Below are 25,027 nucleotides of genomic sequence, written 5' to 3' on the forward strand. Positions count from 1 at the left end.
CAAGAAGATCTGCCTCAAAGGGAGGTGGTCAGCTGGGCATGGAGGTGCATGGCTGTAATTGCAGATACTCAGGAGGCTGAGGTAGAAGAACCCAAGTTCAAGGTCACCCTGGTAAGACCCAGTCTCAAAATAAAAACATTTATAAAGGAATGGGGCTGTATCTCAGTGGCAGAGTGCTTGCCCAGCAAGTGCATGCCCTGGATTCAATCCCCAGTACAAAAAACAAACAAACAAACAAACAAAAAAAAAAAAAAAAAGAGGTGGGGGGATTGGTCAGGCAAGTGACAGTTCAGGTTTCCCTGCTCTCTGTGACTGGCAGTGCTTGCAGGGAGAACTCCGGCCTTGCTTAGAGCTGCAGACCTAGAACCTGGGTTGACCCTTCTCAAGAAATACACCATTCAAAAAAGCTTTCCAGGTTTGCTTGGAATTCTAAGAGCTTCCCTAGATGACACGCAACAACCTTCTCACATCATCAATCTTATGATCTGAAGGTCTTCATTTACTCACTGTTCAGTGAAGGAAAGGGAACTCTAGATGATGGTGCCAGTTATAGGCATAGGGACAAGTTAAAAGGGGGCAATTTTGTGGCAAATAAAATTTTGTGTCCTATCTCTTCTCAGCAGATGCCATCAGGCAGGTCCCTGAGCCCCAGCACGGGGGTCTGATCCACCCATAGCTGTAAATGGGGTTTTCCTTATTGACCAAGCTCCCTGTGTGTCTCTGGACCAGAGTGTTGCTGCAGGTGCATAGGGTGACAAGGTTTCCAGTGACTCATTTGCCTCCTAACTTTAGCCATCTTTGCCAGGGCCAAGGGGATTGTGGCTCTATAGTGACTCATCCTTAGGATTCTGACAGTCACATGGTGAGTGGGTGAGGCAGTTCTTCAACAGGCTAAATGAAGGGCATCCAGGTCTCTGGGTTCTTAGGGTTCTGGATAAAGTCACTCACCAAATCCGTCACATGGCTTTAGATGTGACACTTGCAAATGGCTTGATCCATGCCTGAAGAAGTGACCTCTGTGTTGTGGATAAGGACCTGAGGGTTTGTAACCCACCCACCCCCTCCATATACACATACAACTACCCTCTCCGTCCATCTCCTCTGTACATCTAAGCAGTGGAACCGGGAACGAGTGTGCCTGCATGCTGATCCACTCCCCATGCCGCCATTTTGAACCAGAGCTCATATCCCCAAGGTAGCAGGTGTCAAGATTGAACAGGTACAACTCTTCTATGGCCCCCACCCCTATCCAAATGGAGCAAACGAACATGGGCTAAAGACCAGCCTACCCCTTATCATCCTTCCCACAGCTTCCCTAATTCCAAGCCTTGACAAGAGGCCAAGAATAGGGTGCACTGCTACTGGTTATAACTGTTGCTGCTGAGTCACATAGAGCCAGTTCCCATTTCTACAGATATTTAAACAAAAATAACAACAACAAAAATACCCTCATGACTTTGAGTACCTGATAGCAAAAAAAAAAAAAAAAAAAAAAAGAGCTAATTAGAAACATCTAAAAGTAAAAATATTTAAGTCTTGAGGTGCTGGGACAACTGAGGTTCTATAATGCTGAGAAGAGGGATTTGGGTTTAATAATAACCGGTGATTGCACCCATATGCCTCAATTTCAGGAGTTACTGAGGAGAGTGGGCAAGATGGAAGAGACACACTCCACGGGCTCCAGTGCCTCAGAAAATGAACCAGAAACTCAGATGTGACCAGGGCCACCCTGGCTCTGACCCTGGTCTGTTCAGTCCAGTGTTCTGGAGTTTGAAAAAGAATATTTCATGCAACGATTTGGGATTCAAACAGGTGCTGGATGCTGACATGGGGGCTTCCCTGTGGCGTCACTCCTCCTCTGGGCTCCATACTCTGCGGGTCCCTGAGGGGATGCGCACAGCTCACATCAAATTTCAGAGCTAAACTCAAATTTCAGCTTCACACATCACTGCCGTTCTCTGCCCGGCTGCCCAGGGACACTCATAACTCAAGCCTGGATCTGTGAGCAGAGATGTGCTCTCACTGTTGGAAAATGAAACTCTGCGTTATTTAAGTTCCTTTTCACTTAATGCATCAAACTAATATGCCAAAGTATTTCTGTATCACAGGGGACCGTTTGGTAGAAGCTTGCATAGAGCAAGCGTTTAATGTTTACTGAGCGAATGTCTAATAAAGCTGAGTCGCTGAACACTTAAGTAAACATGGCTTATTAGGGAGAAGGCAGCCTGGTGTCAGGAAGGAGAAATCACGCCTCACTAATCTCCTCGAGTTCTTTGAGCAGATAAATAAGCATATGGATAAGAGGGAACCACAGAACCCAGTTTAATTTGACTTTCAAAAACCCGTGAGAAAATCCCACTCCAATGACTGTTTTTTAAAAATTGAGTCACTAAGGGTTGTTTTATCATGAATATGGAATTGGCTTAAAGACCATAAACAAAGCTAAAGATAAGTGGATAGGTCCCAGATGGAAAGTGGTAAACACTAGGTTTCCTGGAGATCTCATCTACCATGGGTCTTTGATGGGTCCTTTTTTTCGTTTTTCTTTTTAAAATGCGTTCGTGAATGTCCTTGATGGAGAAGTGCATACTGAATCTCTAGGTTCAGGTAATACTTCATTCTTCTGGCAGGTTGTCATGCTGATGGAGATTTAATTTGGTTTACACAGAAATATATTGGGTACTGAATAGTTCTTATGTGTTTGGGCCACAGGGTCCAGAAAAGAAGCAGAAGATACGATTCCTGGACTTACAGGACTAATGATCAAATTAGGGCAAAAGCCATACCTTCCTTACTATAAATAGTAGAAGTCACCGTGGGATCTATTGCAAAAATGAATGGTACAGATAAGTGTCAGAGTCCAGGGAAGGGGAAGAGAGAATATAGATGGAGGCAGGGAAGGCTTCCTGGAGGAGGTGGAATCTGAAGGGAGTCTTGAAGAATAGCTAAGGTTTGGATGGGTGGGAAGGAGGTGGAGTTTTTCTTGTTAAAAGCAACTGATGCCCCATAATCGCTCCTCTTGCCAGCCAAGCACTGCCCAGAGGCTGGCGTGCAGATCCCATTTAGCTTCACTCCCTATTTTCCATAGGAGGAACAAGAGGTGAGGAAGTGTGCCCAAGCTCACGGGCTAAGGAACGTGAAGCCTCCTGTTCTGCTGCCTCCCATGCTGTGGGGCTGTCAGCGTGAGATTCAGGTTAGGGAGAGACTGGAGAGTACCCGCCAGCTGGAGTGACAGCTTGTCTTGGGGAGAAGCGAGAGAGTAGGTTGGAGCATATGGAATGGATCTGAGTTACAGGGGCCCTTAAATCTTGTCTCAGGGACTTGAACTTAATGCTGAAGGTTTAATCCTGTGTTGAGTGGAAGAGGAAGGAAATTAGAACCATACTTTTGAGTTTGGGGTCCACGACCTACAGACTTCAGTCTGGGGGTAGAAGAAATCAGGGAGGGCTGAACATGGTTTGGAGGAGAAACTGACCAAGGTCAAAGGTGATTTTATTTGGTACGCTCAGCTCAAACACACGTGTTGGATCTGTCTGCTCCTAGCAGACCCATCGGAGGAGACCCTCTTCCAGGTCAGCTCTCAGGGTCTCATGCCCTGGGGACATGCTGGGCGTTATGTGAACAGAGCTGCCACGTCCACCTCACTGCTCGGGGGTCAGGTGGGCTCAGGAATCATGGCAGGCTCCAGGGTAGCCTTCACGGCCTGCTTGGTGGCCCAGGCTCTTTGAGACATGAGCTCCCCTGGCTTCTTTAATCAGCACGCCTTGCTGAGTTGATGGAGTGGAGTTCTCCACTGAACCCTCAGACTCTGTCTGCAAGATCCCAGCAGGACTAAGGCCTTCAGAGTCTCTGAGCAGGGGGATAATGACCGCGTTGGGGAGAGAAACCAGAAGAAGCAGAGAAGTAGTTAAACTTTTGCAATTCCTTTGGTCATTCTGAGACGATGGAGGCAGCAGGCCAGGCGGTCACCTCCTTTCAGTGGCCACATGGTGACTGGCATTGGGCATGATGCTCTGGGGATGAGCACGTTTTGGGTGAGTGACCAATTATTCCCAAAACCTTGACATCCAGAAATGTCACCCGAGGCAACCATTATAATAGTGCAGTAAAAAAGAACCCTGGACTTGCATTGGGAGATGGTAGGCAAATCCCTGCTCTTCTCCAAGGTAGTCATGTGACCCGGCATGGTCATTTAACCTCTCTGAACCTTAGTTTTCCTGACTGTGAAATGGAGATGATAATTACACCAATCTCATACATTTTTGTGAGGACAAAAAAATCTACTCCGGTAGCTCTACCAGTACAGAATGCAGGAATGCTCTAGATGGTGTCTTGAGGATGTGGCCCCAGGGATTGCACTGCCACAAGCTTTCCCACCTGCACCCTGGAGACCCTGCATTTTCCACTGCAGGAGCGCCCATCATGCTGGGCTGTGCTGGTCTCTACTGGTCTGCCTCCCTCACTGAACTGAGCAGCAATTAGACGGTGCCTGGCCTGTGGCCAAAGAATCAACGAAAGAATCAGCACATTACCTACTATCCATGGAAAACGAGTGTTGGTTTGACAACCCCCACCTCTGCCCAATGATTGGCACGGGATTGTCTGAATTCTCTCAAGCATCTGTTTAGTAATTCACTTCAGACTTTTTCTGTGAAAGCAAAATTGCTATGAAAACATCTAAAAGGAATTCCTGCTACAGTTTCTATGAAAAAGTCTAAAGGGTACATTCCTGTAATCCCAGTAGCTCAGGAGGCTGAGGCAGGAAGATAGAAGATTTGAAGCCAGCCTCAGCAACTTAGTGGGGCTGTAAGCAACCTAGCCAGATCCTGTCTCAAAATAAAACGTATAAAGGGCTGGGGTGTGGCTCAGGGGTTAAGCGCCATTAGGTTCTAAAGGGAATTTCCACTAGAATTTCTATCTCCCCATTTTGGAAAAATATGGACAGCACTGACCTCTGTTACTCTGTCACCACTCCCATTTTTTGAGATTGCTTATCAAAGATAAAAAGTAGGCTAGGCAGTCTCCAAAACAGATGTGTAGGGTGGTATGTACATCCTCTAGTAGGTTGGAGATGAATTAATGTTAGGGGTCCTCTTACAGGCTTCTCCTCCTACTTGGGGACAAATTTCCCTATCAGTGTTGTTTGCTTCCCGTTCTGGCCTTAACACATTTATGCTTTCTAGAAAAGAAATAAACATAGAACCCTTGACATTCTGCCTTCCTGCTGATGTTATTAGCCTTTCTCAGAGTTCCTGGATGACTCAGCCTGTGCCCGGTGGATTCCTCTAGCTTCCATCACAGCATTAGAAAACTCTCTGATTTCTATTTTCCTTAGCCTCAACTTCTCTTGAGCTTTGGCTTTCTTGAAGTGGTTCACAAATGTAAATGCCACCTTTTTTGTAGCAGTCTGTTCCATCCCTTTCTAGAATGTGAGTTCACTGAGGAGCTCTGTTTTTCAGTGGAACTGACCTAAACCCCGTAAGAGGCCCCACAGTATCCCTACGGGATCCACCATGCAGTTCTTGCATCTTAAAATGATCCATCCACACACAGAGAGAAAAGTACATACCGCTCTGTTGGTAAAGTTGCGGAAGTTCTCAGCCAACACCTGCCGGATCATGTCTGGCTTGGAAATAACAATATACATCCGGCGACCAAGATAGTACCTGGGGAGAATAAAAAAAAATTATGTTAAAACATGTAGCCTTAATCTACCCATTTCTCTTTTCCAAAAAAGAATTCTTGGTGGCTCAGAGGGAAGGATGAAAGAAAGTAGGAAGTAAAGATGTGGAAAAGATGAGGAAGCGTATGTTCTAATCGCGAGTAACAATAGAGCTGTGATGGGCTGACATCTAATTTCTTTCCACCAATATTTCTGGGGAGCCACCTTGTACCAGGCCCCAGAGGCTCTAGGTTGGATAAGATACAGTCCCTGCCTCAGGGAGCTTATAGCCTAATAGGAAAGACAGATTTGTAAATGTAAATGCAACAATAAGGCATTCATTCATAAGATCCACTAGGAAGACAAAGGAGGAAAATGGTAGCGGTCAATGTCATGTGCATTTTCCAAAAACGGCAAGGTAGGCATTCTGCAAAAGACCAGTAACCTTTACACTGATTCTTGAAAAAAGGCTAAAGCAAATGAATAAACAGATGCTTGTGAGAATTCTGGAGAGATGAAGCCTGCTGGGAAGGGCCAAACATCTGGTTCCCATGCCTTTATATAAAGAAGCTCAACAGATACTCATGACATTCAGGAAGGGATGGAGAAAAGGCCCAGCTGGGCAGCTGGTTGTGGGGAACTGCTGGGAGGCAGTCTCATGCGTGTCTCACACTTGAGAGAGTCCAGGAGAGTTGAGAGAGCAACCAAGGCTGGGTCACAGACTTCAGGGGTCTCAACATCTGATGGGAGGGACAGTCAGGCAATCAACCTACAGTGTGACATTCTGGCAGGCAAAATGACAATGGAGGAATACTTAACAGTGCTTGTAGAGGAGAGAAAGAAGCCTTCCCAGGGTGGTGCTCCCCATACCAAGTTCTGCAGATGAGTGGGAGTTATTCCCAGAAGGTGGGTGGGTGACAGAGGAGAGAGTGTGTGGGCAGAGCAGGCAGCTTGAGCTCCTGACCTGGGCCAGGCCAGCTTGGGGAAGAGTGCCTGATGGCCATCTGTGTGAAGCAAAGCAGAGTAACAACAAGGGGCCACCGTGTAATGTATGTCCAAGAGCAAGAAGTTGTACTTTCAGGGTTGTCACTTGATCATAGATGCATACAGCTCTGAGCAGTAAGGAAAAGATTTTATTTTACTTTTATACCTTTATTTTCTTTATTTTTATGTGGTGCTGGGGATAGAACCCAGTGCCTCACATGTGCTAGACAAGTGCTCTACCACTGAGCTATAATCCTAGCCCCAGGAACAGATTTTATAGGAGAAAGTCCCATGCAAAAGCAGAAAGGTTACTCCAACACTCTTACTCTTCACAACCCCAAAGCAAGTTAATTTTTTAACTCTTTTTCTTGCTGACTGGGAAGGAAAATATTCCTCTGGCACATATTAAACACTCAGAAAATATTCACCTGAGTGATCATATTTTTTAAAACTCTTGAGAAAATCTTTGGACCACAGGATTTCAATAAATGCGGTACAACTAGTTTCAAACTGGTTTTCACCAAGAAAACAAAAATAACCTGATAAGACCATAGACCATAAGTTTTGCTTTTACAAAACTTATTGCAAGGGTCATAGACTCTTCTGAGAATCTAGTGAAAGCTGTAGTCACCCTCCTGGTAGAAATGAACAACACCTTGCAGTAGTTTGTTGATAATTTGAAGGGTTCTTGGACCCATGAACCCTACTCCGGAGCAGTGTTTCTCAAACTTAAAATATGCCTAAAGTCACTTTAGTTTGAAGAACTAACAGTTGAAAATTTCCCCAATCTGGTAATAGATTTACAGATTCAAGAAGCTGAGTGAACCTCAAATAGGGTGAATCTGATTAAATCCATGCCAAGACACATCACAATTAAATTTCTGAAAACTAAAAGAAAGAAAGAGTCTTGAAGCAACCAGAAAGCAATGACCTATGGGGAACAACTAAGGACGGCAGATTTATTGTCAGAAACCATGGAGACCAGAAGGAAGTGGCACATTTCTCAAGTCCTGAAAGAAAAGAATTGTCCACCACAAGTTGTCGATCTGGTGAATGTATCTTTCAGGAAAGAAATAGAGATAAAATCATTCCTAGATGAAGAAAAACTAAGGGAATTTGTCAGTAGTCAATCTGTCCTTAAAGAATGACTAAAGGAAGTTTTCCAGCCAGAAGGGAAATGATAACAGAAGAAAGTTTGGAATTTCAGAAAGGAAAGAATCATGGATTGGGTGGAAACTATTAGACTGCCCTACTTCTCGTGAGTTTCTTAAATTATACTTGATGGCTAAAACAAAAATTCTAACACCATCTGATGTGATAAATGTACTTAGAGGGAATACTTAGGACAATTGTATTTTAAGAGTAAGAAGAGTAAAGGGACCACAGTGGAGTAAGGTCACTTGAAGTGGTGAGGCGTCCATATTCACAGACTGTGATGAATCATGTGTGCATACTTATATAACCACTAGGAAGACTACGCAAAATGATATAAAAAATGTAATATGTTAGAGTGGAATGTTAATGTTCAAAAAATCCACAAGAAGGCAACAAAAGTGAAACAAGAAATGAGTGAGCAAAAGAAAAGAAATATATTACTATCTTATAATTATAAACATAATAATTAGATAACAACATTAAAATACAGGTTGAAGCTAAAGCAGAGACAAGGGAGAAATTCATAGGACTGCTACCTTAGAAAAGAGGAAAGCTCTTAAATGAATAATCATCTATTTCTACCCCAAGAAAATTGAAAAAGAAGAGAAAAAAACCTAAATTGTGCAAAAAGAAGGAAATAACAATGATAAGAGTTAAGGTAGTAAAGTGAAAAACAAAACAATAAAAAATTAATGAAACAAAAAGTGCTGACACTTTGAAAAATCAGTAAAATTAATAAACCTCAGCAAGACTAACAAAGATGAAAAAGAGAAGACACAACTCATTAATATCAGGAACCAAAGAGATTATCACCATACATATTGCAGTCGTTAAAAGGATAAGGGAGCCAGGTAGGATGGCACACACCTGTAATTCCAGCTACTTATGAGGCTGAGGCAGGAGAATCACACGTTTAAGGCCAGTGTGGGCAACTTAGGGAGCCCCTGACTTAACAACAAACAAACAAACAAATAAATAAAAACCCACTGGGGATGTAGCCCAGTGACAGAGCCCTTACCTATCATGTGTGAGTCCCCGAGTTCAATCCCCTACTGCAAACATAACAAAACAAAATAAAACAAAAGAATAAGCAAGCAACTTTAGACTGATGATTTTGAAAATGAGGAAATGGACCAATTCCTTGAAAACAACAAACTACTAAAAGTCAACCAAGATGAATGCAACAATCTGAATAATCCTATTACCATAAGAAAATTGAAATCATAATTTTAAATTTCCTGAAAAAGTCATCTTCAGGTCCAGATGGTTTCAATGGAAATTTCTACCAAACATTTAAAGACAAACCAACAATAACTGTACATAATCTCTTCCAGAAGTTAAAAGAGGTGGGAACAGTTCCCAATTCAATTTATGAAGACAGTATTACCCTGATACCAAAACCAGATGAATTCAGTACCAAAATAAATAAATAAATAAATAAATAAATAAATAAATAAATAAATAAATGAAAGAAAACTATACCCCAGTATCCCTCACATCTTAGACACAAAAATCTTCAACAAAGCAAATCTATCAATGTGCAGAAAGAATTAAATAGCACATTTATACTAGGGGCACAAAACTTGTTCAATATTTTAAAATCATTCAATATAATCCACCATATTAACAGACTTAAAAAGAAAAAAATATGTGATCGTATCAGTTAACCTGAAGAAAACATTTGACAAAATTCAGCATTGTGCATGATGAAATCTCTCAGGAATAGAGGGAAATTTATAAAAAACCTAAAATTAACAACATACTTAATGGTGAAAGGCTGAATGCTTTTCCCTAAGACTGGGAACAAGGCAAGGCTATTCAGTCCTGTTACTCTTCTACATAGGCCAGTACAATGAGACAAGAAAAATTAATAGGAAGCATATAGATTGGAAAGAAAAGAAATAAAGAGAATTATTTTCAGTTGATTTGATTGTCTACAGAGAAAATATAAATAAATAAATAAACAAAAATTTGCAGAATTCAAGAGCAATGTACAAAAAAAATTTAATGGCATTTCTGCATACTAACAATGAACATGTGGAAAGCAAAAATTAAAACAGTACCATTTACTCTGTTGATGAAAGAAATCTAAGACTACGTAAATGGAGAGACTCATCATACTCAGGGACTGGAAGACATGAAATATGTCAGTTCTCCCAAAAGTGATCTAATAGGTTTAAGACAATACCAAACTCCCAGCAATTTATATGGAAAAACTAAGGACTTAGAATAACTAAATCAATTTTTAAAAGAAGAATGAAGTGAGGGGAATCAGTATATCAGATCCCAAGGCTTAACTATAGTAGTCAAAACTTTGTACCACAGAAGAGTAATAGACAAATACAAACATACCCTACACACACACACACACACACACACACACACACACATATAAACCTGGATAAAATCTGAATAAGTTCTGTGCATTGAACTAATGTCAAACCTCCTGGTTTTGATAAAGTGTCATTGTTATGAAGAGGGTACCACTGGGAGAAGCTGAGAAGAGGCACACAGTATGGAGCTGCACTGTGGCTCAGTGGTAGAGGGCTTGCCTGGCATGCACAACGTCCAGGCCTCCAACCTCAGCACACAATGCATGTGCATGCACACACACATACACAGACCCTCCTTCCCTGAACGTATTTCCAACTTCCTGTGAATCTGTAATTATTGCAAAATAAAAAGTTTTAACAAGTCACCTGGAAGCTTAATAAACTATAAAGTCACAACCCTGCTTTCCACTGAGCCTGATCTACCAGGCCTGGGTGGAACCCAGAAATCTGTATTTGAACCATCTCTCAGATTCTCGTGCAATACAACTGTACCACACTCTGAGAAACAGTGTCCTGGGACAGCGGTGTGCAATCCAAGTGGACAGTCAAAATCGACTGTGGAACATTTAGAAAATAACAGTTTCTGCCCCACCCAGACCTCCAGACCTGAGTCTCTGGGGTGGAACCAGTCACCTCTTATTTTAACAAACTCCCAGGGGACCCTGATAAGGTTGACAGTAAACAGATTGGGGACCCAAGTTAAAAATGCTAATGTTCACACCATTGTCATTTCCCTAAATCCTTAGCTGTATAAGGAAAGCAGTTATACTCTGGGGTGCACACATATTCTGGCAATATATTTGTATTGATTTCATTATTATCAGAATAATGCACATAATCTGGACTTTAAAAATGCTTCTACATTCCAATGCAAGTTGTCTGTTCAAGTAGTCACCTTGGGAGTCTTTCTGATTTTTTCTAGTAATACTGCTAATGCTAAAAACAATTTTCGAACAATTCCTCTAGAATTGCTTCAGAGCTGGTTTATGAACCTCATGAGGGAACTGGCCCCATTTTACATGTAAATTGTGTAATCTTGTGAATTTATATTTATAAAAATGCTCATCTGTAGTTTGAGAAGCTCCTGGAAAGATATTGAATAGAGAGACGTGTAAGTGAACTCGTCTTAAGTGAGCACAGCCTTCCTTCTTTAATGGCTCCACTGTTCTCATCTGCCCACCACCCTTGGGAAGCCACCTCCCCATTCCACATAGTTATGAAGGAGCTATCAATTATGGAACCTTGTCCCTGTGGCCAAGGGGATGGACTCACCATCTAGGCACAGCCAATCACCATATCTTATCTCCTTGGCAACCAGGACTGGTCCAGCTGGTGGGCATATGACCCAAACAGCCATGGTCAGAATACTTCCTGGGATTTCTACATGGATGCTGGGTTGACACGCTCAGTCTCTCCTAGAGCTACTAATCGGGGAATATATAAATTTAGGATGGTTGATGACCCTTTCTCTGCCATACTGAGACAATCTGTCTGCAGCAAGAGCTAAGAGACCAGCTGAGATTTATGACAGGTGAAAGACTGTGCAGGAAGTACAAGGTCCCTCCAGTCTGTCCCAGCAGCCCTTGGCGTGATCCTCCAAGGTTAGGTCAGTTAGTTTGTGCGCAGGTGAATTTGACTTGGGTTTCCATCAGGTCTGACCATGAAGCGCAGCTGGTGTGGTGCCCTTTCCTTCTCCACCTTGTGGATGCCTGAGCCATTCTGCCTATCAAAGCGCACATGGTTCTGATGGTCTGATCTTTAGTTTGTACTTTGGAATGTGCTGTGTATTGAATGACCCCACCAAACTTCTTGTTGAAATTGAATCCTTATTGTGAGGTACTAGAAGGTGAGACTAGGTGGGACATTTAAGAGGTAAATAGGTATTAAGGGCGCTGCCTCATGAATGAATTCATCCATTCATGGGTTAATGGAATTGGGTTATCTTGTAAATAGGTTTGTTATGAAAGTCATTTTGCTCTGTCACTTGGATGCATCCTAGGATTATTTCATGCCGCCGCCACCAGGGACTCTGAAAAGAGTACCCACCAGGGAGAAGATGCTCATTAAATACAGCCCCTCAACTTTGGGCCTCCTAGCTTATGGAATGATGAGCTAGACAAACCTTTCTTCTTTATAAATTACCCAGTCTGTGGTATCCAGTGATAGCAACAGAAAATGAACTAAGATAGTATGAAGGTATAACAGTGTCTTCTTGCTTCCTCAGATGGCTTTGTTCTAGGTATATTTGCTTTATTATCTATGTAATCCTCACGAAATGGATGAGGTAATTAGCAAACCCACTTTTCAGAATAGGAGACTGAGACTTAGTGTGGCTAAGTAATTTGTCCAAAGTAGGGACTTGACCCTGGTCTCAGGGCTGTCCTGGTTATGAGCAGGCTGTATCGTCTCTTCTTCCAGGCTGGCCTTGTCTGTAGTTCCGCTCCCATGCAAGTAGGTGAGTGAGAGAAAACAGGTAGGCTCCCAGCTGTGCAGACTGTGGCTTTTACAGGTAGAGATTTAGGGCAGATTCTTGCTTAATAGACCAGAAAACCCCCAGCCCAATTAAGGAGGTTAGGTCTTGTTCCCTCTGATCCAAGGTTGTACATCTGGCAGGTAGATTCCATTAGGGGCAAGAAATTTGTAACCAGTTATTCATTTATACCTCTTTATGCACATAATAATTTGCTTATTCAACTCCAAAGCACCTGGGTGGAAAGAAAATGTAGCAAATCTGTGAAGTATTATGCAGACAAAAACAACACCTGTTTGACTTGTTTAATTAGTGGTTTTCTTTTTTTAAAAAAACTGACCAGTCACTTCAACCAAAATAGCACGGCAGCATTCTGGGACTGAAGGAAGAGAGAATGTTGGTATTCTCCTGGGGGCCGCCTGGCCCTGTTCCAGAAAGCCTGCCCCTGCCAGGGGTGACTGAGTTATGAGTGCTCATGGAAGGGAGGGTCACCCACAGGCACTGACTCGGAAAGGTGTCCAAGTTACACAGCTGAACAGAAACGTATGTTGTGAAATAGTGTGTATAATTCTATTAATAAAAACCTTAGTATTAATTAGAACATTCAAGAAGTGTTTACTGAGCACATACTCTGTGTCAGGCACCATGCTGGGTCCCGCTGGTAAATTCCTCGAAGTCTGGAGGAAGATGAATGAGACAGCTAACGGCACAGGTACCCGGGGCAGGAAATTACTTTTACTTTTTGTGTTATGTATTTCTTTACTGTTCCCATGTTCTCTAATAAGTGTGTATGACTTTTGGAATTGGAAAAGGGGAGGGGACTTGTCACGGGGTGGTCCCACTGAGGCCGTCAGGAGGCCGTCAGGTGGGGGTGCTGAGACTGCCGGCGCTGGGTCTCAGGGACCCTTCAAGACCTTGTCCTGCGATTTCGCGCCTGTGTCACCTTGGGCAAACGGCCTCCGTGAACCTGTTTCTTTGACAGGAGGCTCTTAAGGAAGTCCCGGGGAAGTCGGTCAGCGGTGAACTGTATGCCAACTGGGCCCTGGAGACCACCCCACAGGAAGGGAAGGGCCCACACGCCCCAAAGGGCAGGTCACCCCCTGCTGGTGCTCGTGGGGGTCAGGAGGCTCTGGAGGGGAGCCTGGCAGTCCCCACAGCTAGGTGAATATGAACCACCCTGGGGGCCTTGGCACCTCTGACCACCACAAACACTGAGCATCTGAGAAGTTGTGGCCCCACAGAAGCCACAGCCCCGGCAGGTTGAAGATGCTAACGGGGGAACGGCTGTCCTGACCTCAAGTTTTCCCTTTGGCCGGAAATGTGGAAGCATCCAGAAGCTTAGTGGTACACAGCAGGCACACGGGCTGGAGGCTTGCAGCTCCCCAGAAGTTGGGAGAAAGCTACGGAGAAGCCCCATGCCGGGTGCCTGGGCATTGGGCTGACAGCGACTCCTCCTGTCCCCACAGTGCAGGGAGCAGCCGTGGCCTGGAGTTCTGGGGCTCTGTCCCTGCTTGGCTCCTGGGGCCATCTTGCCCCTGTCTGTTAGCTAGCCCACCTGTCATTAGGGCCACAGGTGGAGTTGGCTGAGTGGCAGAGCAGACTGGGTTACCGGGACACTGTTCCAGGAACCAGGGGCAGCCAAAGGGCCCTGGAGTCCACTTCTACCTGTCACTCTGAGCGGGGCTGTGCATCACCTGCCTTGAAAGCTTCAGGGTGCTCCGGAAGTCTCAGGAAGCCCTGCAGAGACTGATGGACTTTGTCAGACTGTTCCCTGTCAGGGTGCCTGGCCTGTGCAGCTCCTCTCTTGCCTTTTCATGCTGGTAGAATCCTGGTCCCTCACCTCTGGCCAGACCTGGGCCTCCATCTCAGACCTTCATACTTCAGTCTTCTGGTTTGTCTTTCTGGCTGCTTGGCTACATGAGGGCCTCAGTTCCGTTCCTCCACCCAGGACTTTGCAAAGCACAAGCCTGATGATGCTACTCCTTGACTGAAAACCCTTCAACGTTTACTCAGGATCAAGCCCTCTGGGGGGCATCTGCACGTGGCACATGGCATTCCGTACAACATGGCCCTGCCTTGCTCTTTGGCCTCCACCCTCCATGTTCCCACCACTCACCTGCATTTCCCAAACCCTCCGAGATCTCCCACTGTGGGCCTTCATACATGCTGTTCCCGCCTTGCGGGGGACAGCGCTCCCTTTTCTTGCTTGGTTAACTCCTAGTGGTTGGTTTTTTTTTATTGACCATCTTTCCATGTGATTTCAAGGGCTTTAAACACAGGGACTTATCTTATTTATCGTGGATGTCTAGGACTTATTATAGTGTCAGGTATGCAATAGGAGCTCCATAATGCTCATGGAGAATGCTGGATTCTCGTTTCAACCTTAATCCCTGCTGTGTTCGAACCCTACCTCTCTCACTTAGACCACTACAGTAGCTCCCATAAGGCTCTCCTATCTCCAAACCAATTCTCCCATCTCCATTTGACCATCAAGATCAAATCCTTTGTGAAACAGAAGCTGATCATGTGGTTCTACTCCCTGTAAATCTTTTTTTAAATCAATTTTAAAATTTGTTCTAATTAGTTATACATGACAGAATGCATTTATATGTTTTGATAGATCATACATAAAGGGAGTATAATTTCTCATTTTTCTGATTGTACATATCGTAGGATCACATGGGTCATGCAGTCATATCTGTACACGAGGTAAGAACGTCTGTTTCGCTCTATTGTCCTTCCAGTCATTTGAAGCAAGACATCCCAGCTTCTTGATAAATAACCAGTGGTCCTTCTTGGGTTTATCACCTCCCTTCGCCACTGGTCTCATACCAGACTTTCTCAGTTCATGACACCCAACAGTCTCATTCTTAAGCAGTTAAGCCCAAACGATAAGTATTCATGTTCTAACAACTTAGTGAACATTTGAAAAAAATAATAGACATAAATTTGAAGCAGTTTTCAAAGGAGCTGACAGATGTCATCACATTTTTATAGTTATTTGAAATATCCCAGGAAGCCCCATGGAGTTCACTGTGGCACCCTGGGGTGTCTCAGCACACAGTTTGAGAACCACAATCTTGTATTCTTTCAGAGAGAAAGTTATGTGTGGTTCCCATATTTTCAGCCTTTCCGCATACCCATGCCTTTGCCCGGAAGTGCTGGTCCCCCTTTTGTTGGTTTGGAAAGCCCTTTCATGCACTGGTGTCACTGTCCCCTCTTCCGTAGAACCTTCCTGCTCCCTCGCTCCCTGCAGTTTCTGAGGCACCTGAGCGTTCTCCTATCTGTGCACCACACACTTTACTCCTCTGTGAGTCTTTGGAAGACATAGCTCTGTGTCTCATTTTGCCCTGTGTCCCCAAGAAGCTGGCAGAGCTCCCGTCCGTGGAGGAAGTGAGCCATTTGAGTCTGCCTTCAAGTCCTGGGAAATCCAGGTGTCCCTGCTTCTGCTCTGGGAGGTTGTGAAGCCAGACTTGAAGCCTCGGAACTTGTTTCTTTTACTCACAATTATCCTACCTTCCCAAAGGCACCCAGTGCCTGGCCCTTCTCCCACGCGGGGGCTGCTCTTTCTGCTTCTCTCCCGCCACCATGGAGAGGTGCCTCCTGTGGAGCAGCTCAGTTGACGCCGTCCCCTGCGCACTTACCTCTGTACAAATGTCAGGTCTGGGAATCACCCACTGGGGGGCCAAACACCCAGAACCCCTAGACTGCCGTCACCCAGACCCCTTCAGGGACACTTCCCACCCAGTTGCAGGGACAACCTTCAGCTTCTTCAGTGTGGGCCTGAGGAGAAGGCGCCCGCGTTACTCGAGGGCATCCCTTCCTGCAGAAGCCTGCACACAGGGACTGAACCAGGCTGGGGATGGGGATAAAAGCAGGCCGCTCTCTCCTGCCAGGGAATGCTGACAGCCTCTCTTCCTTCCCCTCACAGGCAAGAATTCCTGGTTTCCTAGCATCTTACACCCCAAACCACCTCATTGTCAGCTCTAGAAACCAGCCCACAAGACATGGGGTTAACCAGCTCCAGCTATTAGCACAAAAGTTAATGATAAATGTCCTCAGCCTGGTCATCAAGCTCTCCATCATGGTGAGCAACTGCCTGATCCATCTGTCTTCTCCTCTAGCTGCTCCCAACTCCAGGTCTTTTCTCTAATAGTTCTTCTCCGCCTCCCCTGCCCCCATCTCTCCTTTAAGGCCAAGTACCACCTCCTCCTTCACTGGCCTGTGATCCTACCCAGTGGCAGCCTTCCACTGCCTATTCTCCCTGGTAGTAGCTGTTCACTGCCTCTCTGGCCGTCTGGTGCACTTTACCTCATGTCTGTGTTTGTTTTCTAAATTAGATGTCTAATTTCTCTGGGACAGGAGACAGGAGTGATTATTTTTTTCAGAGGGGAAGGGTGGTCTTTGCCACAGCCAATGACTCAATGCTATGCACAGAGCAAGACTGAAATGGCCATTGAGTGGACCATGTCCCAGAGTGGAGGAAGGTCATAAAGAGGGGAGGAGAGACACCCTCCCGGAACGAGCAGAGAATCGACGAGCATGGTATTTGGAGTCACAGCCTTGTGACCCGAGCCAATCCCCTGAGTGTCTGGGCTACTGTCTCTACACCTGGTAGATTTCCCAAGTGTCAGGTTAAAAAGCAGGTTCATGCCTTCCTTAGTGGTCCTCTTGCCCACTGCTGGCATTTGTGTGGCATATGTGACAATAGGGGTTTCGTGAGGGCTTGGGTTCCATATCACACGGCCAGCCTTGAAGAGGCCAGAGGACCATGGCTCCACTGGAGGCCGGGGGGGCCCCAAAGAGGCAGATGGTGCACAGTGACTTTCTCTGCCCTTTCCGGACCTCACACCATCTCTGTACCCTTTCCTAACCACCCACCCCAGCCCACTTGTGGAAAACACAGTGGTCACTCTGTGGAGGACAGGCCAGCCCCTGGCTCTGGGTGTGAATGGGGCAGGTATCCACAGGAGGCCTCGCAGTCAGGAGATCCGGATCCACACAACATGCTGCTTCTCCTGAGTCTCCCGTACTTATGATTTGGACGGAGGCAGAAAAATAGCCTCCGCTCTGGCCCTCAGAGTCTTCATCAGTAAGATGAAGTGGTCCTTCTCATCCGGGTAAGTTACAGCTATGGGAAGCCACAGGAAAGCTTTCTCCAGAGCAGAGCTACGGCTACCAGAGAGAATTGGGCAGCAAGAGGGAAAAATATCTGAAAGAAACCTCTAACGATAAACCTCCCTCCCCTCTTGGATACACTCGCCCATTTAATTTATTCAGTTAATAAAACTTATTCCCCAGAGGGGAAGAGGCAGAGGTAAGCTACAAACCAATCTGCCTGTGTGAACGGGGGTTTACATGTATAGTGCATAATAATAGTAAAAAAAAGAGTAATTAAGAGATGTATTGAAGTATGTAGGAATCCTGAAGGACACCAAAGATTCCAATTCAAGTGACTGTCCTTGGCGCAAATTTAATTCAACGGGGAATAGATAAATAAAAATAAAGAAAAAACAAATTCAGAACAGATGTTAGGCAAGCAATTTTTTTCACAGTAAGAATCATAAACATGAAGAACAGCCTATAAGGCAAAGCTGTTGATGCAAACAGCATCGAGCTACTAAATAAATAGTTGGATAGCACCGCAGGGACAAAGACACATTAAAATAGTCATTTGTCTGTCCCTGAGTATTTTTGCCCACACATTATGCCCAGGCATGTATATTCTGGGGTACTGGAGGGAGGCGCGTGCGCGTGTGTGTGTGTCCTGTTACATAGGATACGTGCAGGACAGGCATTTGTGTGCATATATAGCAAAAGCACCTCTCCCCTCTGAGTCGTGGGGACTCAGTGTGAATAGAGGGCTTGGTAAATCGAGGCTTGGTATCATGTCTGCATAGACAATGAGGCCAGGGAGGAACCCCAGTGCCAGGGGAAGAATGTGCTGTCCTGAGCAAGGTCTTAGAAAGCCCAGATGTGGGACACTGAAGAAAGGAAACTTAATGGCAGAAGAATTTCAGATAGAGCGGGCGAGTGACAAGAGGCTGGGAAAACAAATAAAATGGAAGCACAGATGACCACAGGACTTCAGAGACGAGCAGCAGCTCCGAGATGGTTCTAGTCCAACCCCTCCCTCTCCTAGCTAGGAAGTGAGGAGCAAAGACAGGAGATGACTGGTTGGCATGCGCCATCTCTTGAGAGTCACCTCTCACCCAGGAGGACCCTGGAGAGGCACCAGGGCAGGGATTCCCCCGGCATAGAGGCGAGAGGCCCTGTGTGCAGGAGCTCGGGGAGCTCACCCAGAGCTGGCTGGAGAGGGGCTCACAAAGTCAGTGGTCTCCCCAAGATGCCGGCCGACTGCAAGAAGACCTTCCAAACCCAGGCCAGGGGAGCAGAGGGATCAGTCGGGATCCCTGCTACCTGAATGGTCTACACGGAGGGAGCTCAGAGGTCCTTCAATTCTTACGTCAGACCTGCGAGGTAGGCAGGCACTTGGGTATTTTTCTAAAGGTGAGGAAGATGGTTGAGTGACTCATTCTGATCCCAGGTTAGAAGAGCTGAGCTAAGACCAGAAGCCATATCTGGCTTCCAATTTGGTTTTCTGATGCCCGAGGTTGGTTCCCCAATAGTAGGCTATTGGCCCCTTGGAAGTGGATATGAGGTAGCAATCCAATAATGGCTTGGGTGTGTGGAGCCCAGCAGGTGCCACCAGAGTGGATCCTTCCCCTTGCCTTTTTATCCTTTGGACCCCAACATGACCTTTCATGGTAGAAGTCAATTTTGTACTTTGATAAGTTAACAATTGATGACAATGTTTAGGGACCTCCCCCACCTCCAAGCCTTAATTTTTAAGCAATACTTTCCCCTACTTCTTTCTTGTTTGCTAAGAAAATAATACCCATTATCAAATTAGCAAAATAACAAGATCCTGTTTGAGGTTTCCTCTGGAAGAAATCTGTCATAAAAGAAGTACGTTATTCATTTGGTCAATCAACAAAAATTTACTGAGCATCTATTATGTGTCAGGCACTATGCTAGGCACTGAGGATTTCAGTAGGAACACGAGACAAAATTCCTGTCCTTGTGGAGTTTGCACTCTCTCAGGAGAACAGGACAATAAACAATTGTATCACCTCTTGTTGAGGAAGGGGTGTTTAGAGTACTTGAGGCACAAGAAGACACAATGGAAGGGGAGAGCTTTGGGTGAAGAAGGAGAACCCACACGACCCTGCCTGTTCCTCTTGCCAACCATGTGCTCTGCTCAGGTCAGAGTTACATGTTTCTGTGTAAGTCAAGGATCATGTGATCAACCCCAACAAACTCCAAGTGTTGTTGGAATGGTCACGTGAGGTAGCTATTGGAAGGGTATGACCTATCCTGGAAACGTATTATGGATTGACATTTGATAGGGAAAGGGACCCAGGGAACAAAGATATGTCTTTCTTACAGTTATAAATGCAAGATAGACGGCTCACAGAGCTCTCACAAGTCCACAAATGGCCCCATGAGAGAATGTCCACTGCAGGATTGTTTGCCAGAGGCCACTGGTGTTTCCCTCTGGGACAGGGGGACAAGCAAGATGCATGCAGACGTCAGGCAGCATTTAGAAGCAGCAGATTTAATGGGAACACAGCAGTGTTCTAGATCTTGAAAGCATAGTGCTAAATGAGAAACTAGGGCATAGCATGAGGTGAATGTATTACCATCACACATGCTAAAGACTGTTCAAGATGGCGGTGCACAGTCTGTAAGGACATGTAACACAGTACATACCAAATACCATGGGGATGGAAAGGGAATGAGAGGAAGGCATGGGGCGTGAATAAACCAGCACAGCTCACAGCAGCACTTCCCCAGCTCCCCATCGTAGCACAGAATAAACACTCCCCAGATGAATTTGAAATGGAGGCAGTTAGTAATTATTGGTTGTAATGTTGGAAATTCACAATGGTGAACTAACTGCTCTTATCATGGCTGTTTTCTTATGTGGAATTCTTTAGGAGTAAATGCTGCTATCTATTAGATTTTTGTTTTCTCTCACAGCCTGTTCTCCATATTCTAGTCCCAAGAGGTGTTTTAGAAAACAAAATCAGGCCTGTGGTCAAATAAACACACACACTAGATTCCTCACCTGGAGATTTTCCAAGCACATTATTACATGAAAGTTCCTGAGTCATGCTACAATAAAGAGACCTGTGTTCTTTGACTAACCCCGTTTCCACCATTTGACTGAGGGGGACTCCCTGCTTTTATTTTTCCATGCAACAATTATTATTGGTGGTGGAAATGGTCCAAAGGACACATATTAGATAGATGAACTAGGAGGCGAAAATTCCAGATTCTAAGCACATCTAGTAACTCTCCTTCCTCATGCAGCTGGGCCATCTTTAGCATGTTTCGATGTCTCAGAAGTTCTGTTATGATCTGAGTATCTCTGTCCACCCCACTCCCCAACCAGTTCATTTGCTGACCTAATCCCTAAGGTGGTGACATAGGGAGGAAGGGCCTTTGGGAGCTGTTCAGGTCAGGTCGGAGTCCTCTTGAAAGGGATTAGTTCCCTTACACGAATCCTGTGAACCAGAAGGCAGACCCTCACTAGACGTTGAGTCTACTACCTTCCCATCCTCCATGACTGTGAGCGAGAATTTCTGATGTTTATAAGTTACCCAGTATGTGGTGTTTTGTTTTAGCAGTCCAAATGAACTAAGACACGCTCCAGCTGACTACAGCAAAGATGAAATGATTTTCCCCCTCACCAAGTTCAACCCCTTCATACGGTGGAACCAGATGTCCATGATTCATGTTCTCATCTTTGTCCTTACAATGGATGACTTGCTCAATTCTGCATTCTTCCTCCAGGAAATTTCTTATGCTAAATTCTCCCTCTTTTCCTTCCATTTCTGGTGATCCAAATCACTGTTTTCACAACTGGACAAATGGAATGTTCTTCGTTGGGCTGGGAATGTGGCTCAGTGGTGGAGAGTTTGCCTAGAATGTTGTTTATGGTATGTTTTTTGAATTCTGTCCTCCCCTGCACCCCTCGCCTTGCCTTTCTTGGCTCTGAGCATGTACACAGTTCTTCAGACAATCCCCCTCCTTAGCACTGTTCCTTAGGTCTGTCTCATCACCGGTCATTGACATGTGTCCTCTCTCTTGCTGTCCCAACCATCACACTTTCCTGGCACCCCCTCAGCTTCTAATCTCCTTTCTATCTTAGGCCAAACCTCCAAACTCCCTCTCAAGCCTGTTTTCCTGGCACACTTTTCATGGTCCCCTGCCACCTCCCCTGTATTTGGTGGCTGTGGAGCCAGTTCACCTTTCTCAGTGAGCTCGCTCTCAGGGCAGGGTACAAAAGCGGGGAATCCAGCGTGTCTCCTCCAGCAAAGGGTCACATGTGCCTATGAAATAGCTAAAAGGTTGTGAAAGAAAACCAGATTAGTTAATAAGCTGCCAACTGCAGGGACATGATCTCCACAAGTTACTTGCAGTAGGAAACCTGGAGATGGACAGGCTGGTTCCAGGGAGAGAAGGAGAAGTGGCAAGCCCGTGAACGAGAAAGCAGAAGTCAGTGACAGAAGATGAAATTGATGTGGAACACAAAGGCCACAGTGAGCTGGTGGGAAAGAGGAAACTTGGAGCCGGTGGAAGCAGAAGGGAAAAGCAGACACATAAATTGCGAAGGGTTTGGCAGAGGGGAGGGAGATAAGAGGAGAAAGAGCTGTTGGTGTGGACTACTGGGAATTTATTAAAACGAACTGAATTTATGGAGCAGTGGAAGCATTTGTTGATAATGGGGCTAGTTTGGTAAAAAAAAAAAAAAAATGTGCTCAATGGCTCACAGCCAACAGGACGTTGGAGGCGAGATCACTGGGGTCGTACATTCCAATCAGAAATGTGTGGTTCACATTGACCAGTTGGGGTCCAGAGTGCAAAAATGGGTGTAAATTTCATCTGGAGTTCACTCTCAAGGTTTGAAAACAGAAATAATGGCCACCTAATCACTGTGGAAAGGGAACCATAAAGCATCCCTATGAAGTGTCCTCCAAATGTAATGTGATGGGGTCACTACGGAAAACAGGATAGCCGTTCCTCAAAAAAATCAAAATTGAATTGCTACATGATACAACCACCCCACTTCTGGGTAGACAGCCAAAAGAACGGAAACGAGGGACTTGAAAAACCAAATCTGCACACCCACAATCATGGCGGCATTCACAAAAGCTAGAAACAACCCAAGTGTCCATCAATAGATCAATGGATAAACAGAAGATGGACTCCACATGCATATGGTGGAATTCATTGAGCCCTGAAGGAACTCTGGCACACGCTGCAGGATGGCTGCGCCTTGAGGACGGCACACTTGGAATAAGAAAGAGACTGTAGGATCCCATCCGTGAGCTCTCTAGACGGAAAGCACAATGGTTGTTGCCAGGGCTGGGGGAAAGGAGAAGCACTGTTTGATGGGGACACAATTCCAGTTCTGCAAGATGAAAGTAGTTCTGGATGCGAACGGTGGGGATGGCTGAGGGTGTGAAAGTACTTAATGCCACAGAACTTAGGCTGAAAAATGCTTAGCATGGGTAATTTTATGTTGTGTCTATTTCCCCACAATTAAAAAAAAAAAAAATGTCTTTCGGGGAAATGTCCTTCACGCTGTCCTGAACAGGCCTGGGTCTGACAGAGCAGCAGGGACCTCAATCCCAGAAACCTGGTTCATGATATTCCTGCCGCCAGCCCAGGTGTGAGTGCATGGAAACCCATTGCATCTGCTCTGATGAAACATCTTTTCTGGGCATGTTACTGTGATTTCTAAGGCCTGAGGCCCTGGAACTCATCAACAGCTGTGGATTTGGAGGAGGGTCAAATCCAAGATGGCGAGTGTCTGTTCTGGGGTGGAAATAAAGCATCTTAGTGGGGGCTCCCTGTCTAAGGAGGACAAAGCAATGAGGCTTCTTACACCTGGGATGGTCTGGGGAAGCCGGACTCTAGCAGAGAAGTCTGAGGGTTAAGGAAAGCAGTCAAGAATCTTCTGGCTAAAGACGTTTGAAAGAAACCAGTGTCATGCTGATCATCAGGCGCAAACCGTATTTGCAGCGAGACAGAAAAGAGAACTTGAAAAGTTACAGACAACCATCACAGGAAAGTGGACAGTCTATTCAACAGCATCCCTCTTGGTGGTTGATACGGACCAGGCACTGCATTAGCCACAGAGAAGATGCATGAGGGGACCCCCACAGGGAGGAGCTGGATTTCCTGTCAATTCAACACCTAGGTGCCCACTTCCCCTGCAGCCTGAGTAGCATCTGGAGTTGTTGACAGGTGTTGCAGCATCAAAGACCACAATCACCATGTCCACCCAATAAGAGAAGAGTGGCCACCCACTAGGCATAGGTTCAGGGCAAAGGTTGGTGATTTCCTCTTTAAGCAGAGGCAAACAGAATCGCTACTAAGAATGTCTCCTTAGTGGTTAACGTGGGTGTCCTGGAGAACACGTCAGAGACCCAAACCTTCAACAGTTGGCCAATAAACTGAGAACTGTGTCCAGGGTGGAAAAACTTCATACCATGGGTTGCAGAATTCTTGCAGTTTAAAGGGAAGACAGGGGAGACATTGTTAAGAACATGGTCTTAAGATGCAAGGGATAATCAAGGAACTTATTTTAGTAGTTCAGTTTCTGTTATCTGCCCCAGGCATGTAGGTGTCATAAAACTTGCCAATGCCTTGCTAGGGAATTACTTCGTGTGTGTAGCTATCGAAATGTTACACACAGGACTGATGGGGAATAATTGGAATACATAGTAAACGACTCACACTCTGAAAGATTTAAGGAACCTGAGAAAGAAAGGAGAATGTGTTCCAGTTTAAAGATGAACTTCAATTATTCAGAGTTTAGTAGAATTTCAAACGTGCCTGTGTGACATATGATGTTTTATTTTGATGTGTATGCTAATATCTGGAGTTAATTATGTTTGAGACATTTAGATGCTGTAGGCCTACCTTTTGCCCTATATGAGCAATAAGATTTAGAATTGGTATTTTAATCATTCAAAGGTTCTGAGAACTTAAAATGTTTTTTTTTTTTTTTTTTTTTGGCTCATAAAATAGTGATCAAAAAGGAACTTTAAGTTCCATGTGACTGGGAGTGCATTGCTTCTTTGAATTTAGTGGTTTTTTTTTTTTTAAGTTATGAAATCAAAGATAGCATGTCATTCTTTTTGGTGAGAAAAGGAATGCTTTTTTGCATTCTCAATTAATTAGACTTAAGAGTCACAAGAATTGAGTAAGTTTGTGCAATTTTTGAGATTGTCTGTGCAAAGGAGTTCTTGACAAAAGATATATGCATAAAGCTATGTGCTGTCAGGACTTACTTCCAGAAGGGAGAATGCTTGACAAATGTCACAATGCTTCATGACTGTGTATAAT

The 25,027-nt window shown here is 45.0% G+C and overlaps 1 protein-coding gene across 2 annotated transcripts in view; it reads right to left on the reverse strand.

Annotated features, from left to right (window-relative positions):
• Positions 1–25,027, reverse strand: part of TBXAS1 (thromboxane A synthase 1) — a 159,789-nt gene that overhangs the window by 88,823 nt on the left and 45,939 nt on the right. For both annotated transcript variants that reach the window (XM_079152220.1, XM_079152219.1), the window contains one exon: positions 5,570–5,666. In XM_079152220.1, coding sequence (XP_079008346.1) covers positions 5,570–5,666 — 97 coding nt within the window. The remainder of the gene's footprint in view (positions 1–5,569; positions 5,667–25,027) is intronic.

Source organism: Sciurus vulgaris (genome assembly GCF_902686455.1).
Source record: "Sciurus vulgaris genome assembly, chromosome: 8".
Lineage (NCBI taxonomy): Eukaryota > Metazoa > Chordata > Mammalia > Rodentia > Sciuridae > Sciurus > Sciurus vulgaris.